This window comes from Ctenocephalides felis, unplaced genomic scaffold (assembly GCF_003426905.1).
Source record: "Ctenocephalides felis isolate EL2017-DRISC unplaced genomic scaffold, ASM342690v1 CF-g0.4_SCAFFOLD_03571, whole genome shotgun sequence".
Taxonomy (NCBI): Eukaryota; Metazoa; Arthropoda; class Insecta; order Siphonaptera; family Pulicidae; genus Ctenocephalides; species Ctenocephalides felis.
The window spans coordinates 41,006,529-41,023,289 of NW_020539725.1; the positions used below are offsets into that span (position 1 = coordinate 41,006,529).

The following is a 16,761-nucleotide window of genomic DNA, read 5'->3' on the forward strand; positions in this document are numbered from 1 at the left end:
ACTGTGCCTACAGCACTGATATACCATTCTTAAGTAATATTAGTAATATTAAAATTTGATAATAATGATTCTAATTTAACGCATTTGTATTAATAAAAAAGAAGGGATCTTTTTAGATTTTATAATTCTGTTGAAAAGTCGTTACTCAGATAACTTTTAATAAAAATAGCGCCTGGTGTCTACAGTCGAATCACTGATCGTTCACGTTTACTGGAATTGTATTTTTAACTTTCCGAAGAGGGTTAATTAACCCTCTGGGAAATTAATTTCCCAAAAAATCCGAATTCATAATTTAATTTAATAATTTAATTTTTAACTTTTTCTCATTTATTGAACATGGCTAGGGTTGATTGGTTTTACAAGGTGATCGATACAGCCATTTCTTTAGAATTTGCAGAAAAGTTCAAATTTTTTGTCACAAGAAATCTTTAACCGATGTTGAAAATTTTTAAAATCTTTAGAAAAATATCTATTGGATAGTCATTGCACATTTAAATTTAGATTATTGATAGTCAATAAAAGTTTCATAAATATAGTGCCACAATTTGCTGCAATAAAATAATTATTTTATTACAGTGGTATGATATTGATACTGTACTGCGTAGGACTTAATACGTTTCGAAAATACAGTAAAATACAGTGAAAAAATACAGTTTCACTTGTTCTACACTTTTCCGCAGCAGTTGCATTGTACAATTTAATCGGTTTTCCATAACCAATTCGTTTGGCGTTTTGTTTAATCCTTATTATTTTATTTTAATGATAATTAAAAACAACGATTTCTAGATTTGATTCTTAGGTATATTATTAGTTGTTTTTTCTACAAATTTTACTTTTGCGAATTCCATCATTACTATTTTGCCCGCTGTCATTTTTGAGATCACGAGGCCTACTTTTGCGATTTCTGGTTTCTATACTCCTAGCTAACAACATGTTATCCGCTTCGAGTCTACGAAAACATAAAAATTGTAAGACCAAAGTTTTTATATTTTTTATATAAAAGTATGTCATTTGAATAGTTTATCTTATACCTTCCCAATTGAGAGCGAAGAGATTTGTTACATTCACATAAAGCATCATTTTCTAGCTCTAGACGCCGTATTTCTTCTGCATGTCGATTTTTTGTTTGTACCAATTCTTCTTTAGAAGATCGCCTTATCTCGACTACCAGATTTGAGGCTCCTTCAGCCTCACATGACAATTTGCGCAATTTATCTTCAAATGCACTGCGTTCATTTTCACAATTTTTACATGAGCCTCCATTAAAACGCGGTTTACGCAATTCTTCATTATTATGTCTCAACTGGCTTATTTCCTTTAAAGTATAAAGAAAAGTTGAATCCAGACTGAATTCAGTAGATAAAAGGCTTTTTTTAAAGCTATATGTGTATCACAAGACTTTTTTTGAGGCTATAGCCTTAGTCGTACAGCATATATATATATATATATATATATATATATATATATATATGCTGTATGACTAAAGCGAAGAGGCCAATTAATCATACCCAAAGCACATTTTTGAAAATTTGAGACTACCTATTTTGATAAAAAAAAGTGATTGTTAATCAAAAGCCACCTAAATATATATTGAATAAACAAAAGATTTTTTTCTAATTTAAATGCATTATATTACAGTATTATTTCCTTAGGTGGTACGACTTGAGCAACTTATCCTATAATGAATACATACTTGTTTTGTTTAAATGAGAAAACTGAATGTTTAAATGAAACATTTTGATCATTTTCTATAACATAGGGCAATGCACAAATAAAGTCCAGAATTAAGTTAGAAAAAGTATAGTTTCCTGATCTTTACAAAATTGATCACATATGTTATTATTAGCTTAATTTATTAATTGAATATCAAATAAATCTATTTTTTATATTGAATGTCAGTAAGCAACAATAAATAATCGTTACCTGTAGTAGTGTTATTTCCAATAAAGATTTTTCATCAATTTGTGTCTTCAGCGCTTTATAATCATCGATTAAACGGTTATAATTATCAGTAGCAGCTAATAACTTGTCTTCAAGCTCAGTTTCACTGCTTTTCACATCTTCTAATTTTTTATTTTGTTCCTCTAAATCGCGATCATGAGTTTGTTGCAACAATTTTTGGCAATCCACTAATTCGTCTCGTAATACCTTGAGTTCATATTTTGCTTTTGAAATATCATCCTCCTTCTGGTCCACTAGACTTTTCACTTCAGCAATCTCGGTAAGCCATTTTTTCATATCATTCTGTAATTTTTCGTTTTCGTCACGAAGTTTATTATTAGTTTCCGTTAACTGATTTATTTCGCGTTGTAGCTTGGAGTTTGTGCTGTTTACGTTTGCATTGTGGTAAATACCATTCGAGCGATGGCCAATTTTTCTTATTTCTAAAGTAAGAGTCGTAATTTGTTCTTTTAGATCGTTTTTGCAAGCTTCAATGTCTTTTGAAATATTAATTTTTGGAGCTTTATATAGAGACTCCATTTTTTTCACTTTGTCCACAAGTTCTGCGTTTTTGGATTTCAATGTGAAATGGTTCATACAGAACATTATAAAATATAATAACATTTTCTTGTATCCTTCAGAATGTTTATGCATTCTTGATCCTATGTAACTCTTGAGTTCAGATATTCCGGCATTAAATTTGACCAAAACTCCATTTAATTCATTTATTTGCATAGCGGGCACAAAATAGTCTCTATTTGTGTGAACACAATCGACAATGTTATTTATTTGATCTTGTCCTTGTACTTCATCTACTTCCAATAATTGTTCCGATATCGTTTCATCAGTTTGTTCCGATAAATGCTGTGCAGATCTTTTTTCTAGGCAATTTTGGTATGAATTAATGTCGTCGATATTTTTCGATTCATCTAACATCATCAGTAATTTTTTGCATAATATGCTATTATTTAAGATTAAACTTCTAAGATCTACGTTGTAGTAGTCAGATGCAAAAATTTGGCTATCACTTTCAATGCAATTAATTTCATGATCTTTGGCAAGCCACACTATTTCCTCATAGTGTTTTTGTAGTTCATCGTTCTCTCTTATCTTTACTTTGAGTAAGCCACTAATGCGACTTAGTTCTCGTTCTGCTTGAAACAATTCATTTTGTAATCTAATATTGTCCGTTTGAGTTTTAGCAATACTGTCGGTTGATGCTCTAATTTGAATATTGTAATTAGAAATAGTACCATTGACTTGCTCGTAATTTGAAAGCAGATGTTGAAATTCGTCATCTAAAGTTTTAATTTCATTTTTCAGTTCTTCAATTATATCATCTTTAAAATTCTTCATTTCTATAAATCCATCAAAATCGATATACTTAATTGCGCATTCAGAATCGTATTCTTCATACTGGCTTTTGCATTGGTAACTCAAAAGCGCTTTTTCCTGCAATATCTTTTCATATCGTTGTTGCAATGAAACATATCGCTGATTTTCTGATTGATATTTTCTTTTCAAACTTGTAATAAGAGATTTAAGTTTATTACAAGATCTATTTTTCTCTTCTAATTTCTTTTCAGCTTCTTGCAGTTTGTAGAACAAACTTTTGCAATTAACATGTTTACAAGTAAAAGATATGTTATCTTTAGAGTTTGATAATACTGCTAATTTCGGTTTGTCTGCTGGCATATTTCTATCGCTATTATTTTCAAACATAACAAAGGCATTAGCAAATGTATGAGACAAGTCAGAATTTGATCTGCCTAGTCGAAGTTTTTTCTTGGTATTCTGATCTGATTCAACTTGCTTTAATGTGCCATCAGTATAACAAGCTACCGATTGCTTTATTAATATTTCATTATTAAAACTGGTTTGATAATTTTTGTCATCACGTATCGTATTTTGTAACATAAATTCGCTTTTACAATTCTCAAAATGTTTGTTCGCATAATGTTGGAATATAAGCTTGGAATCTGTTTCCTCCCTGAATACTTTTGAAAATGGCTCATGTTTATTACTTACACTTACACATGATTTAGTTGAAATTCTTTCCTGCGACTCATTTGAGCAATATTTTGAAATTTTAGAAGTTTTAGCGTTACTCATAGTTATTTTGGCTTTATGAAAGCTGAGTTTGTCCGTACTGCAGATATTCATCTTTTTTCTTATACCACAAGCCGACTGTTTTTTGCTAATTCTATTTGTTATTTTAGCAAATATATTTGATCTAAAATATATTCCATTTATATTTAGGCGATTTGTGCCTGAGGATTCAAATTGTTTTATTTGAGATTCTAACAGTTCTATTTTCTTTTCCAAAATATCTTTATCGCTCATTAAACTATACTTTTCCGATTTAATTGTGTCAACCATTTCTTTATATTCTTTGATCGTTGCTGTTATGTCAGCATTCTCTTTGTTCAAATCTTTCAATTTCTTCTTAAGAGATTTACAATGATCTTTTAAATCTACATTATTCTCTTTTATATTTATATTTGCATTAAGTTCTTCAATATTCTTTTTAGAAACATCTGCCGATTTTCTTAGTTCTTCGTTTTCTTGCAGAGCTGACATTATGGCAGATGACATTTCATTAATTCTTCGTAACCAAGTTTGCTCTTGATCATGGAAGTGCTTCTCTTTGGTCTCCAGTATTTCTTCTAGATCATGTATGCGGGATTGTAAAGAAAAATTGTCAAACTTTAATTTTTCATTACGGTTTTCGATCTCTTTCAAACAATCCTGCCAGTTGCTCATTTTCTCATTACATTGTTTCATGTTGTTATGAATTTGATTTGAAAATAGATCGCAATCGTTAAATACCTGGTCGCAGATACTCGTGCAACGGAAGGTACACGATCGATACGAATTTAATATTCTATCAAACGCTTTACTCATATGATGCATTTGGTTTTCAAATAATTTCATTCTATCATTACTTTGCAATTCATCCAAGTCAAATAAATGTAAAATGATTCTTCCATTGAATAAAGCTCTTTGATAGGTTCTAAACGTAAGGTAATAGTTGGATACATTTTTTATTGATGATTGCAACAACTTTAAACTATCTGCGAGTGTGTTGTGTTCGGAATCTACTTTTTGCGAAGATTGATCATTCATGTTTTTGATGCATGACTCCTGCAGACGCATATATTTCCTAAATTTTAATATTGTTTTTTCAATATGATTATAATTTCCTATTGTAAGCCTTAATTTGCGTACACCATCAAATTTTAATGATGCTAAAGATCTTAAAAAATATAATTCTAAATCTCTCAATATATCGTCTAGAACCAAAAGTCTTTTTTCTGCAATTTCGGTACTTCTCGAAATTGTATCCGATTTGAAAGCGGTTAAAAACACATTTCGTGAAGAGAAAGAAGTATCACTTAGTTGGTCCAAAACGGCCATAAAATCTGGCTCAGATTCATCTGCTATATTGGGAATATCACTTTCACCTGTTTGAATGTTATTGATTTTATAACCAGTGTACAGCGCTCTCTACGAAAAAATATGTATGTTAATTTTTCAGTTATATACATTGAAATTTATAATTACAACTTTTTTCCTTCGCATTCCACTTGCGTCTTCATTATCTGCTTCCCAACCACCACCAGAAGAAGCTTGTCCGCTGCTAGTATCAGAACTAACAATTTTCTCTGTAAATTATTTAATATTATATAAATATAAGATAGAACACAATATATGTTTGTCAAATTATGATAGCGTATGCTTATATTGTAAATCCTTAGGCACTTGAAAAAAATAGTTAATTTTTAGTATTTTATAAAACTTTTATCAAATGCAAGAATATTTTACTTTCATCCTCTTTATATAAAGTCGCATTGCCAATTTTACGGGTCCATTTTTTCAAAGGTTGATTCATCTCCTTGCTCAGTGTTACAACCGCACCATCCATTTTACCAAAATCTTAATAATCTATAGACAAAACTGATTGCATTACATATACTTAAATGTGAGTTTTAGCTGAGATTTTTATTCGCTTTGCAAATAATGATTCTATCATTTCCAAATAATGATTATAACTAAAAATACTAAATAATTAATACCTTATCTAAAGAACGCAAAAGATAATATGTATGTAAATCCTTTGCCGCAACTCATTTAAATCCCCTTCAAATCTAAAAAAATATAATATATATATAAATTTTGCTACAGATATATAAAAACAAAAGATAAAACTACAATATTTTACATCCGCCAAATAGACAATTGAATCATTTTCAATATCACATTATTTGAAATTATCTCCATTGTCAAAAAATATGGAATTCAAGTGTTGACTTATATAAATCTGATTTATTTTGATGTTTACTAAATTAAACAAGCACGTTATTACATTAGTTCTCGTCCTGATAATAAAAACTAGAATAAGTGTTTTTTGAAGAATCAACCACCATCATTGTTTAAATCTCACTTTATTTTTAACTGAGAATTATAAAGAAAAAAAACATTAATCATATTCAAATTATTTCAGACTGGGATTATAGATTTTAAAAAAATGTAAAAACAACTTTATGTGAGTACCAATTTTATTATTATTAATACATTGATTTGATTAAGTTGAGCCTATTTTAGAGATGTTGGACAAACAGATTTTGATTAACAACTTCTTCAATACTAATTACCACTAAGAAAGTGTCTTTCAGTCTTCATCAACAAGCACTATTTTAGGCTCTTAGGTTTGAATATTGCTATCCTTCATTACTATTTGTGAGTTATTCCAGTTCTCGTAACTTACTAAATTTCGGGTATACAAAAATTCGGACATCTAAATATCTAAATATTGAAATTGACATATTTTCAACATGTATAAAAACTTCTTCATAACAACCATACATCCACTCAGTCGAGGAGCAAAAAGTTGTATCAATGCTTAACTTTCAATTTTGTTTACTTACAGATTACTTATATAATGTTTATTAATCCTATCTTTCACAGCATATCTTAACAAATATAAATCCATTTTTTTCTAAAAATGCCTTTTTATCCACGTAATATGCAAATATTGCAACAATATATAAAGTTTGGTATAATTAAAAAAAATATTTTTCAGGATTCGAAATGTTGAATATATCACTTGCTTCCATCACTTGCTCCCAAGGGATCAAAACTCTTCCAAAAATCTGATATTTGAATAATATAAATGTTAATTATATTCCAAAGATATCAAACAACTTGCAGGTATTTAAGAATAATTCTAAGTTTAACTACTTAAATATAGTTGCTTTAAAAGAAAATATGCATGGTTTAAACTTTTTAATAATTTTCTAAAATAAAACTTACGTTAAAATTTTAAATTTTAAATAAAGCCTTCGAACTGAATTTTAACTTTCAATTCAATTAAACATATATAAAATCATGCATATTTCCTACTCTATAAATCTTTATTTTATAAAACATATCAATAAAATTTAAAGAAATTTCATAGCGTGATCGGTGCGATTAAATAAGTGATTAAACTGTTAAACATAGACATCCTTGTAACTATTATGTAAATATATGTATATATGTGAGATAGTGATCTCATCCAGAAATAAATATCGTCAAAATATGAACGATTATATAAATGTTAAGAATAATTAAACAGTCCTAAAATAATAATATAAAGCACCGCCTAGTAAACACAAACCGCCGAGTCCTAAGCCTATAGGCAAAAAAAACCTTTTGCTGTTAGCCCTGCGCTCAGACTCCTGCTGCTTGCGCTTCATGTCGCGAACCTTTTCCGCCAGCACGGTTTGTCTCTCAAGACGAACCCGACGTCTCAGGGATGATCTGAAGCAAACGAAAGCAATTAGTGCCAATATTAATGTGTTTATTGACATAAATGTTTATGTATTGGACTGTTCGGAAATTAATTTCGTTTCTTTTAGGCAAAAATGTCATGTCAACAAATACATTATTAAATTATTTATTGACCCTTCTGGTCAAACACCTTTTGTCATTTTTCTGGTAGTACCATATTTATTTTTATTTTTATTTATTTATTTATTCATAAGCAAGCCGTAATCAATAATAATAGATATTATTTCAGGCTCTTGTCAAGCTTATTCATAGTTAATATTAAAAGGATAGTAATTTTATAATAATCATAGTAGCTGCATGAATTTCACTTCTGAAAAAAATAGCTGAAAAAAAGCATTCGAACATTAAATACAATGTTCATCATCGTTACATGAACTTCCTGATATGTGTAAATAATCGACTTAATCAAAAAAAAAGTGTAAATAATATACTTCATCAATCCTACTTTAAAAAAAATGATAGTAATTTTAGCAAAGTTTGACGAATTTTTAAAATTAAACTACTTGTCGTAAGGCCGTAATATTACATTAAGTTCCTGTAAGACCATGATGTATATCGCCAAAAAAAGTTCCATGAAAATCGGCTTAAATTTTTTTTTCAACAGTTCATTACAAGAAAACGGCTCGGTAGATTTTCACCTAAAATTAATCAGTACCATTCCCAACTAATATCTTTCGAACAGTTTTTGATTTTTTAAAAATCGGTTCGGTAGGATAAGCTTAAATGAGGACGAAAAGTTTAACACTTTTTTTCAAATTGCAAAGAAACGGCTTGGCAGATCGTCGCACAAACCTGACAAACGATAGTTCTCACCGAAGTACATCAAACGGCTTTTAAATTTCTAAAATCGGTTCAGGCGTTTTTGAGAAAACGTCGATCAAAGGTCTAATTTTGACAAATGCCAAAAAAACGATACCAATTTTTGCAAACTTTGACGAATTTTTAAAACTGAACCAGCTGTCGTAGGGCCGTAATATTTTAGTATAATCTAGAAGACTATGGTATCTACCGTCAAAAAAATAATCATAAAAATCGTCGATTTTTTTTTTTTTTTAAACTTTATTACAAGAAAACGGCCCGGCCGATCTCTACCAAAAACTAATCAGCACGATTCCCAACCAATGTCTTTAGAACGGTTTTTGAATTTTCAAAATCGATTCAGAATTGAGGGCTAAAACGTAGACGAAAAATTTTTCACTTTTCTGCGATTTATAAAGAAACGACAAACAGTAGTTCTCGTCGAGATACATCGAATGGCTTTTAAATTTTTGAAATCGGCCCAGCCGTTTTCGAGAAAACGTCGATTTACGGCAAAAAATCTGTTCACACATACACACACACACATACTTTTTCCAAATTTGGTCTCATTCGATTCAGAATGGCTTGAAACGTCGAGAAAACATAAAATTAGCGAATCGGATTTTTTGATGAAAACATAAGCTTCTCCTTCGGGAAGTTAAAAATACGTACTTATCTGTTTCACTATCAGGACTGCATAATGGACTTTTATCTAATTTCACAATGTCGCTCACATCATCCATAGCTTCAATCAACTTATCAGAAGTATCTTCTGTGATTATCTTATTGCAATTATTCATAGCTATAACATCTTTTTCAGATTCATTCAATTCAATTTTAGAAATAATAGGTTGTCCATTCATTATTATGTATTCTTCATCATCAGTTGGTGAGAGTCTAGGCGGAAGCGGTAGAGGTTTTCCAATAGGGCAGTTTTCTTCATTGGGGTTGTCTTTAGCAAAATATTTAGAATCGATCATCAACTCATCCATGCTTTCACTGATAGGTATAGCGGGCAATGGTTTTCCTGAAAACTTATCGCCTGGTGAACCTTTGCCTATAAGTGAATAAAAAAAAGTTCTTAATTGCATTAAATAGAACTTTCAACATAGTTTCTATTAAAAATATCAAGCATTCGTATTTTACGATGGTGAAGAAAAGCAAAATGAAGATTTCTTATAAATTGGACAGGATTTAAAACATATGTTTTCAATTAATTTATTATGACAAATTTATTTTTGACTACTAAATTTCAGATGACAAGTTCGATCATAATTTAACTAATGAATAAGAAATCAGTTCATACCCTCAAAGTTTATCAGGTATTCGGAGGCGTCTTTGAGTTGGTCAGAGAAAGCTTCTGTTATAAATCTTTCTGCAATTTCTCGAGCAGAAAGCTGGCTGAGGGACCGCTGTCCGTTGAGCTGCTGCTGATGGAGACTCTCCCCTCGGGGCGGGGGCAGAGGAGGGGGCTGCTCGTCATCGCTGCTGCTGCTGCCGTCAGACTCGGACGACGCTTTTTTGCGATCGTTCGATGGGTAATCTGATGCAGCAGGGACTTCTTCGTAATCAGAGTTCTGAAAAACAATATAGAATAATAAATATGTCCTCGAGAAATATTACATTAGAAACATTAATATTTGTTCATAAGTTGTTACTAAAAATTCAATAGAACGCGCAGTGAAGAATTTGAAATTTTATTTTATTTTGAAATAACTACAACAATATTAGGACAAAAAAATAGATAAAAGTTTTGTTTGAATTATTGGAGGAAATTTGAACTAAATAACCACAATTTAATTGATATATAATAAAATGCCTTACAGGATTAAATATATCAATTTTTAAAAATATAATTACAAACTAATTGAATAAACTAATTATAACATTATAAACTTGGCATATTGTATAAGATTATATTGAAAAAAAATCGTGTCTAAAAAGTAAAGTTATGCAGCACAAATATCTCAGCCTTCCAAACAGACCACCTACAGAGTTGAATCACAGAATAGCTTCCAAGATTATTTTAATTATTTATTGTACCAGAAAAAAGGTTTGCATTTTTAAGCAGGAAATAAAAAAAATCCCAGTTAGTAATTATTCTAATATTAATATCGTCCTATATCCAATATGTTAATTATTAATTACAGGTATCAGCAAATTTGTGTTATTCAAGTTTTTAATATAAAATGATTGTATATTAAATTTGAAAATCAAAATTTAAATTTAAAATTATTAAAAGTATTTGCAATAAAAACTTTATATTTTAATATATTTACAATTTAGAAAACAAAATTTAATTACATTAAAAGCACCTACACGATTGACTCGCGAGATCAAGGCCGTACCACAGAACGCACTCATTGAAAGAATTTTGTCATTATTTTCACGTTCTACACAACTAAAAATATTGATTTTATTGTAAATTTTTTTTAGAGTAATCTATGAATTCGAAATCAAACAAGTTAAACTTAAAAGTTTAAAGACAAAAATAAATCAAACGACGTTTAATAAAAAGGTGCTTACAGGATCATTAAATTGAAAATATAGTATTCCAAATAAAAATAGATAAAATGCTGCCTGAGTATGTACTAAAAATATTATTGTTAACACATTTTTAGGATGTGTTATTTCTAATTACGCCTTAAGTTAGCTCATGAGTAGAATAAAGTTGTATATATAAACCTAAAGAAAATAATTAAGGACATCCCAAAATGTTAAGAATAGAGTTTGTAACAACATAAAATAAAGTTGAAAAGAATAGCAATTCCTTACTAGTAAAATATGTTTTAATATTTTACAGTAATAGTAAATACAATAAATTGTATCATATTGAGTGTATAATACAAAAATGATTATAATATTAAGGAAAGAACAAATAAAATACATGCCGTAAGATTATATTTGAAAAATATAGGAGAATAAAAAAACGAAAGGAGAAACTACGCATTTAATATCTAATATAATTCCCATAAATCGCGATGTTAGATTATTAATACGTATTGCTATGTTAGATAAATAAAATAGATAGTATATACAATAATCTTTATTTACAGCAGATCATGCACAAAAATAGTTACTACATAACAATTTCAATAAATTATTCGTAATAAATTTATTTACATTTTTTGGTTCTGTTAAAACATTTTTTGGCTTCTCTTATGCTGCAAACATCAATAATATTGTAGTGCAGAAAAAGTAATAGTGCTTATTGTTTAAATTGCTAAGATTTATCGCAGATTAGGACTAGACATTAGTTTTACAAATAGTTTTAAGCTCCTTAGTAACGAGATCCCTATAACCATATTAAGATAAATAAGATCTAATATTCAAGATAAATCATAACACTTTACGATGAAACTATATTATACTTATTATCAAGGGGAAAAATTATAATAAGTTATTATGAGGCACAATGTGATAAATATATAAATTAAAATATCACAGCACATTATATATAAAGAAGATGTGGACAAGCTCTTTGTATAGATATGTAATAGGAAATCCAGAACATATAATAGCGAAACTATTTAAATGTGGTCAGAAGGGAGTTATTCTTATCATACACTGAATATATCACATTTAAAAAATACTTCACGTTTATAGATCGTATTTTCATTGCTTTGAATACATGTAATAGTAAATAGCACATTGTAATTTTTTTTGCTAATTTTCACGCAGAACAAGAAAAAAGTCAATGAACTAAAAAATATTTTCTCTGCTAAGAACATGTCACAAAATTGTATTTAATATTAAAAAATATTTTAAATGCAATTAAACTAAACTCATTAACAATTCTTGCCCAAAATAAGTATTTTGTGTAAAATTAGTGAAATTTAGAAAAGTTGAAAAGAAAATAGTACTTCAAAATTAATCAAGATTCTCGAGCTGAGATTTACAATCCACAAATTATGATAAACACAAAAATGAAGCGTGTTGCAGGTTAACTGAATTTAAAAGCAAAATATTATAATCAAGAAACTTACATATTTTAAAAAATTTCTTTGAAAAATGCTTTGAACAGGATTTTTTTATGAAAGTATTTTATTTTAACCTAGCAATTAGTTCATAGTTGTATAATAATGACAAATTATGCAGTTATACATTTCCATCTAAACTTTAATAAATTCTCAAAATGTAATATGAGAAAAGATTTTATCAACATAACATGAAAAAAAACATACCACTAACTTCAAATAAAAAGTTTTATATAAGAAATTAAATGACTAAAAGATTTCACTTTTTGTGGATGGTAATTCTCAATATTAGTTAGCATTCATTAAAATATTATTCTAGATAAAAATTCTAATTATAGTTACTCCCAAATGTCATGCAAAATTATGTTTGATTTCATGCAATTATAATCTGCACAACTGAAAATTAACTGTTTTGTCTAAGAAACGCACATTAATTGAAATAATTCAATATTAATGCCATGCTTCAATTCAATAGATTTTTAGAAAAATTAACAACAAGTATAAGAGTTATTACTGACTTTTGATAGTGTGCTATTACATTTGATGAACAAAAACTCCCAGTAAAACAATTTTGACCGCAGGCCATTGAGCAATTAAAAAATTGTAAGATATGTTTCATTAGTAAAAGATTAATTTTCATTTGTAATATGTTTTAGGGCAATCAGCAATTACTCTATTTTATTGCAACCCGTTTGAAAAAAAAATTCATTTGATTGTTTGTCATCCGATGTACCTCCCACTCACCGGATCCTCGCCGCGCAATTTCCTTACTGCATCGATTATCGCTTCATATGAAAATCTAAGTTGATCAGCTGTCTGAATGAGTCCAGTTCTGTAATGTCGTAAGCCCAGCAAAATCTCTTGAACATTTAAGTCGGTGCTGTTATCATTTTGCTCAATCTGATAATTATAAACAATGCATAATTACTATCACTACTTTCCCATAAAAGGAAATGTAAAGCTAAAGATAAGATAAATATAAAAAAATGGTTTAGTTTATAAACATTGTGCATTAATTTTTGAAATGTTTAAACTAATTCAGAATATTATATACAGGTACTGATTTTTTTAGTGGACTTAATTTAATATTATACTAAATCAATAATGACATGTATATGCAAAGATTAATTAGTATGAATATTGTAATTAGTGTCTTATTATTAACTGTTAAAAAAATGTTATTTTAATTAAACATCTAAGCCTTTATCTAAATGATGAAAATATATCTGGCATTTAATATTTTATAAGATTTTAAAAAACATGAAACCAATAATATGAAGGTAATGAATACAAAAAAAATGTTGTTTGAAATCTATCATGAAAAAAGTCAGTAATGTACACTTACCAGAACCAGGCACACATCCACTAGACAGAATGTCCCTGACCTGCCAATGCCTGCACTACAGTGAATTACTGGAGGACAAGCAGGATCATCAAGGGCCCCTGACTCTCTTACACTTTTTAAAAACTCTAAAAATGCCTTTGGAGAACTAGGGACTCCAAAATCTGGCCAAGTGGTATAATGAAAGTGTAAAATGTTGCGAGATATATCACTTTCTAGATCGGTTAATCTAAATTAAAATAAATATAAATTTCCCTTAAGATATGATCATTAAAATGAGCAATGCAAATTTATGTAACAACTTACTTAAATATTCTCTTTGTATAGTATGTGCAATCTTCCTGCTGAACATATTCCAATTTCAAGTTAACATCATCCATTGTTAAAGCGTTTTCAGGTCCAGTTTTACTTGGCCAGTACATATGGCACTTTGCAACATTTTTTTCAACTATTTTATTTAACATAATGATTGCTTTGGTATTTTGTTCCCAAACCATAAGCCAAAAATGACCAACTGTATTTGGTAGGGGTCCTTGTGTAAGAATATAACTACGTTTAGCACCATCATGCTGAAATAAATTTTAAATAGAATTAGTGCAGCAGTAATCACTTTTCTCATAAATATTTAATGTAAATTATAACTTCCTTGATAAATAAAATACAATCAAATAAATGCATAAGTACAATATGAATGTTATTACGAAACATTACTATTACTACTACAATAAATTCTCTTTTATCAAAAATTCCTTACCTTCACTATATTAGCATTTATATAATCTGTGTCCCCTCTATTTAGTATGACTCTTGAATGGTCATAAGGATTTACATCCCTATATCTATTTCTGAGAGCAGATTCTCCCAACGCCTAAAATTAGATTTTATAAAATTTAATACTAATTCTTGTTTATTATAGAACTGATCTTAGGTGAAAGAATACCAATTTTAATTTGTATTAAAAAATCTATAAGAAAACAAATTCATTCACATTCAACAAATCATCATATACAATAATAAAATAAATGCATATTTCAAGCACAAGTTTCATGGTATGTACAACAGAAAATGGATGTGAAACTTTTCATGTCAATTTGAACTTCGAAAACATATCTAGTAATGGATCAATAAAGTCATTTCAAACTTATTCAAAAACATGCTTGAAATATTTTAAAATATTTAGAACATATTTTTTATTGTTGTATAAGATTAAACTTAAATAAATTTTGTGTAAAGAAACACATCATCTCAAAATATTTGTGTTTTATCGTTTATATCAACTGTAAATAAGCAAATTAATTCTATAGAAAATAATTGCCAAGAATAAATAGAATTTTTAACGACGGGAAATATATGCTTGAAAGTAATCAAGAGATTGATAATTGACAGCGACATGAATAATTTTACACACACAAAATGCAATCGAATTAAATCCTAATTTAACATTATTTTGCTAAAATGCTCTAATGAAAGTTAATAAATAATATGAGCAAATGGATGTCACACGACATTGACTTCAATATTTACTTTATGACGCAAAAAAAAATTGAAAAAAATATCTTTTAACAATATCTGATACTGTTATCGACATAACGATATGATATTCATTGCCACATAAATAGTAATTAGATTTTACCTGATAGACGGACAGCCAAGCACGTTTATTATTTATTTCATGATATTCCTGCTCGATATTAATCTCAGACATTTTAATATTATATTATCACTTTTGCACTTATATCAATCGAACGAATAAAGTTCTTGAATGATTAATTGAGTACACGCATTATAAAAATATTATATTTTAAGAAACTACGTATAAAATATATAACAAAATGATTAATTTACAAAATTCTACCTACTAGCATTGAACACTAAGAATTATGAACTTCATGGAACTGAAGAGACATTAATTGCTACTACTGACAACATAAGAAAAATAAATTTTAGTGTTATTTTAGTTCGGCACGTTGGCAACAAATAACGAGTAAATGAAAGTAAGCATAGATTCACTTATCATTAGAATAAAGATTAGACACAAGCCTCCAACATTAGACCAAAATGCCTCCAAAATGTATCAAAGTGTAATCTAAAAAGATTGATGAAATAATTATAAACTAGAATTTAATAATCAAACTAATGGTGCATGGAATCGTGGCTTCAGGAATTACTGAAACTTCCTAAAACATCGAATGTTTGTTGAATTATTCAAATCGGTTGATCACGTGCTCTCGAAATCCATTTTCTCTAAGGTATGCCAAAATGTTCCTAATGTTATGTAAAATGTTCAGAAACCTTTCTAACGTTAAACATATATAAAAAATATTATTTTCCATTTTTATGTGTCTGCTATAAATCACCCTACGTGTTAATGAGTTTACATTACATCGCTTCAATTCATGCATTTCATCAAGAAGAAGTATGATAGATTAGAAGTAGAGTTAAAGTTTTTTTTGTCAAAAATGTATTTGTTAAAAGAAATTAACTATAACTATTCGAATATTTTAGTTCCATCTTGAATTCACAGTTCATATATTCAACCGAATAGTTAGATTATTTATTATGAGATTTACAAAACGGTAATATTTTCACAATTAAATAGAATATATGCACATTTTATTTTTATAAAACAACTCAAAACAATAAAACAAAAGTTTTTTCCAGTTTAAATATTTATAAAAAAAAATTTTTTCTCCTTTAATTAAATTTTGTTAAGTAATTTTAAGAAGCTAATCATTTTTTATATTATGTTCTTGTGAATTTTAATTTTAATTACTGCATTAAAACAAACTTATTAACAATATACAAATACTTTATTTAGATAACAACTTAACTAATATAGTTAATTATTAATAAATATATTGATATATCATA

At 28.3% G+C, this 16,761-nt stretch overlaps 2 protein-coding genes across 2 annotated transcripts; both read right to left on the reverse strand.

The window, feature by feature from the left end:
• Positions 1–807: 807 nt before the first annotated feature.
• LOC113386052 (restin homolog) lies at positions 808–5,866 on the reverse strand. The gene is made up of 5 exons (XM_026623861.1): positions 5,767–5,866; positions 5,506–5,606; positions 1,924–5,448; positions 1,032–1,315; positions 808–949 (listed from the first exon to the last, which is right to left on the reverse strand). The coding sequence occupies exons 1-5, from the start codon at positions 5,864–5,866 to the stop codon at positions 808–810; spliced, it is 4,152 nt and encodes a 1,383-aa protein (XP_026479646.1).
• Positions 5,867–7,344: 1,478 nt separating this feature from the next.
• Positions 7,345–15,747, reverse strand: LOC113384660 (tyrosine-protein phosphatase non-receptor type 1-like). Its single transcript, XM_026622409.1, has 8 exons — positions 15,524–15,747; positions 14,645–14,758; positions 14,197–14,459; positions 13,894–14,119; positions 13,293–13,448; positions 9,878–10,148; positions 9,244–9,628; positions 7,345–7,743 (listed from the first exon to the last, which is right to left on the reverse strand). Exons 1-8 carry the CDS (start codon positions 15,593–15,595, stop codon positions 7,551–7,553), a joined length of 1,680 nt encoding a protein of 559 aa, XP_026478194.1. The 5' UTR covers positions 15,596–15,747; the 3' UTR covers positions 7,345–7,550.
• Positions 15,748–16,761: the final 1,014 nt, after the last annotated feature.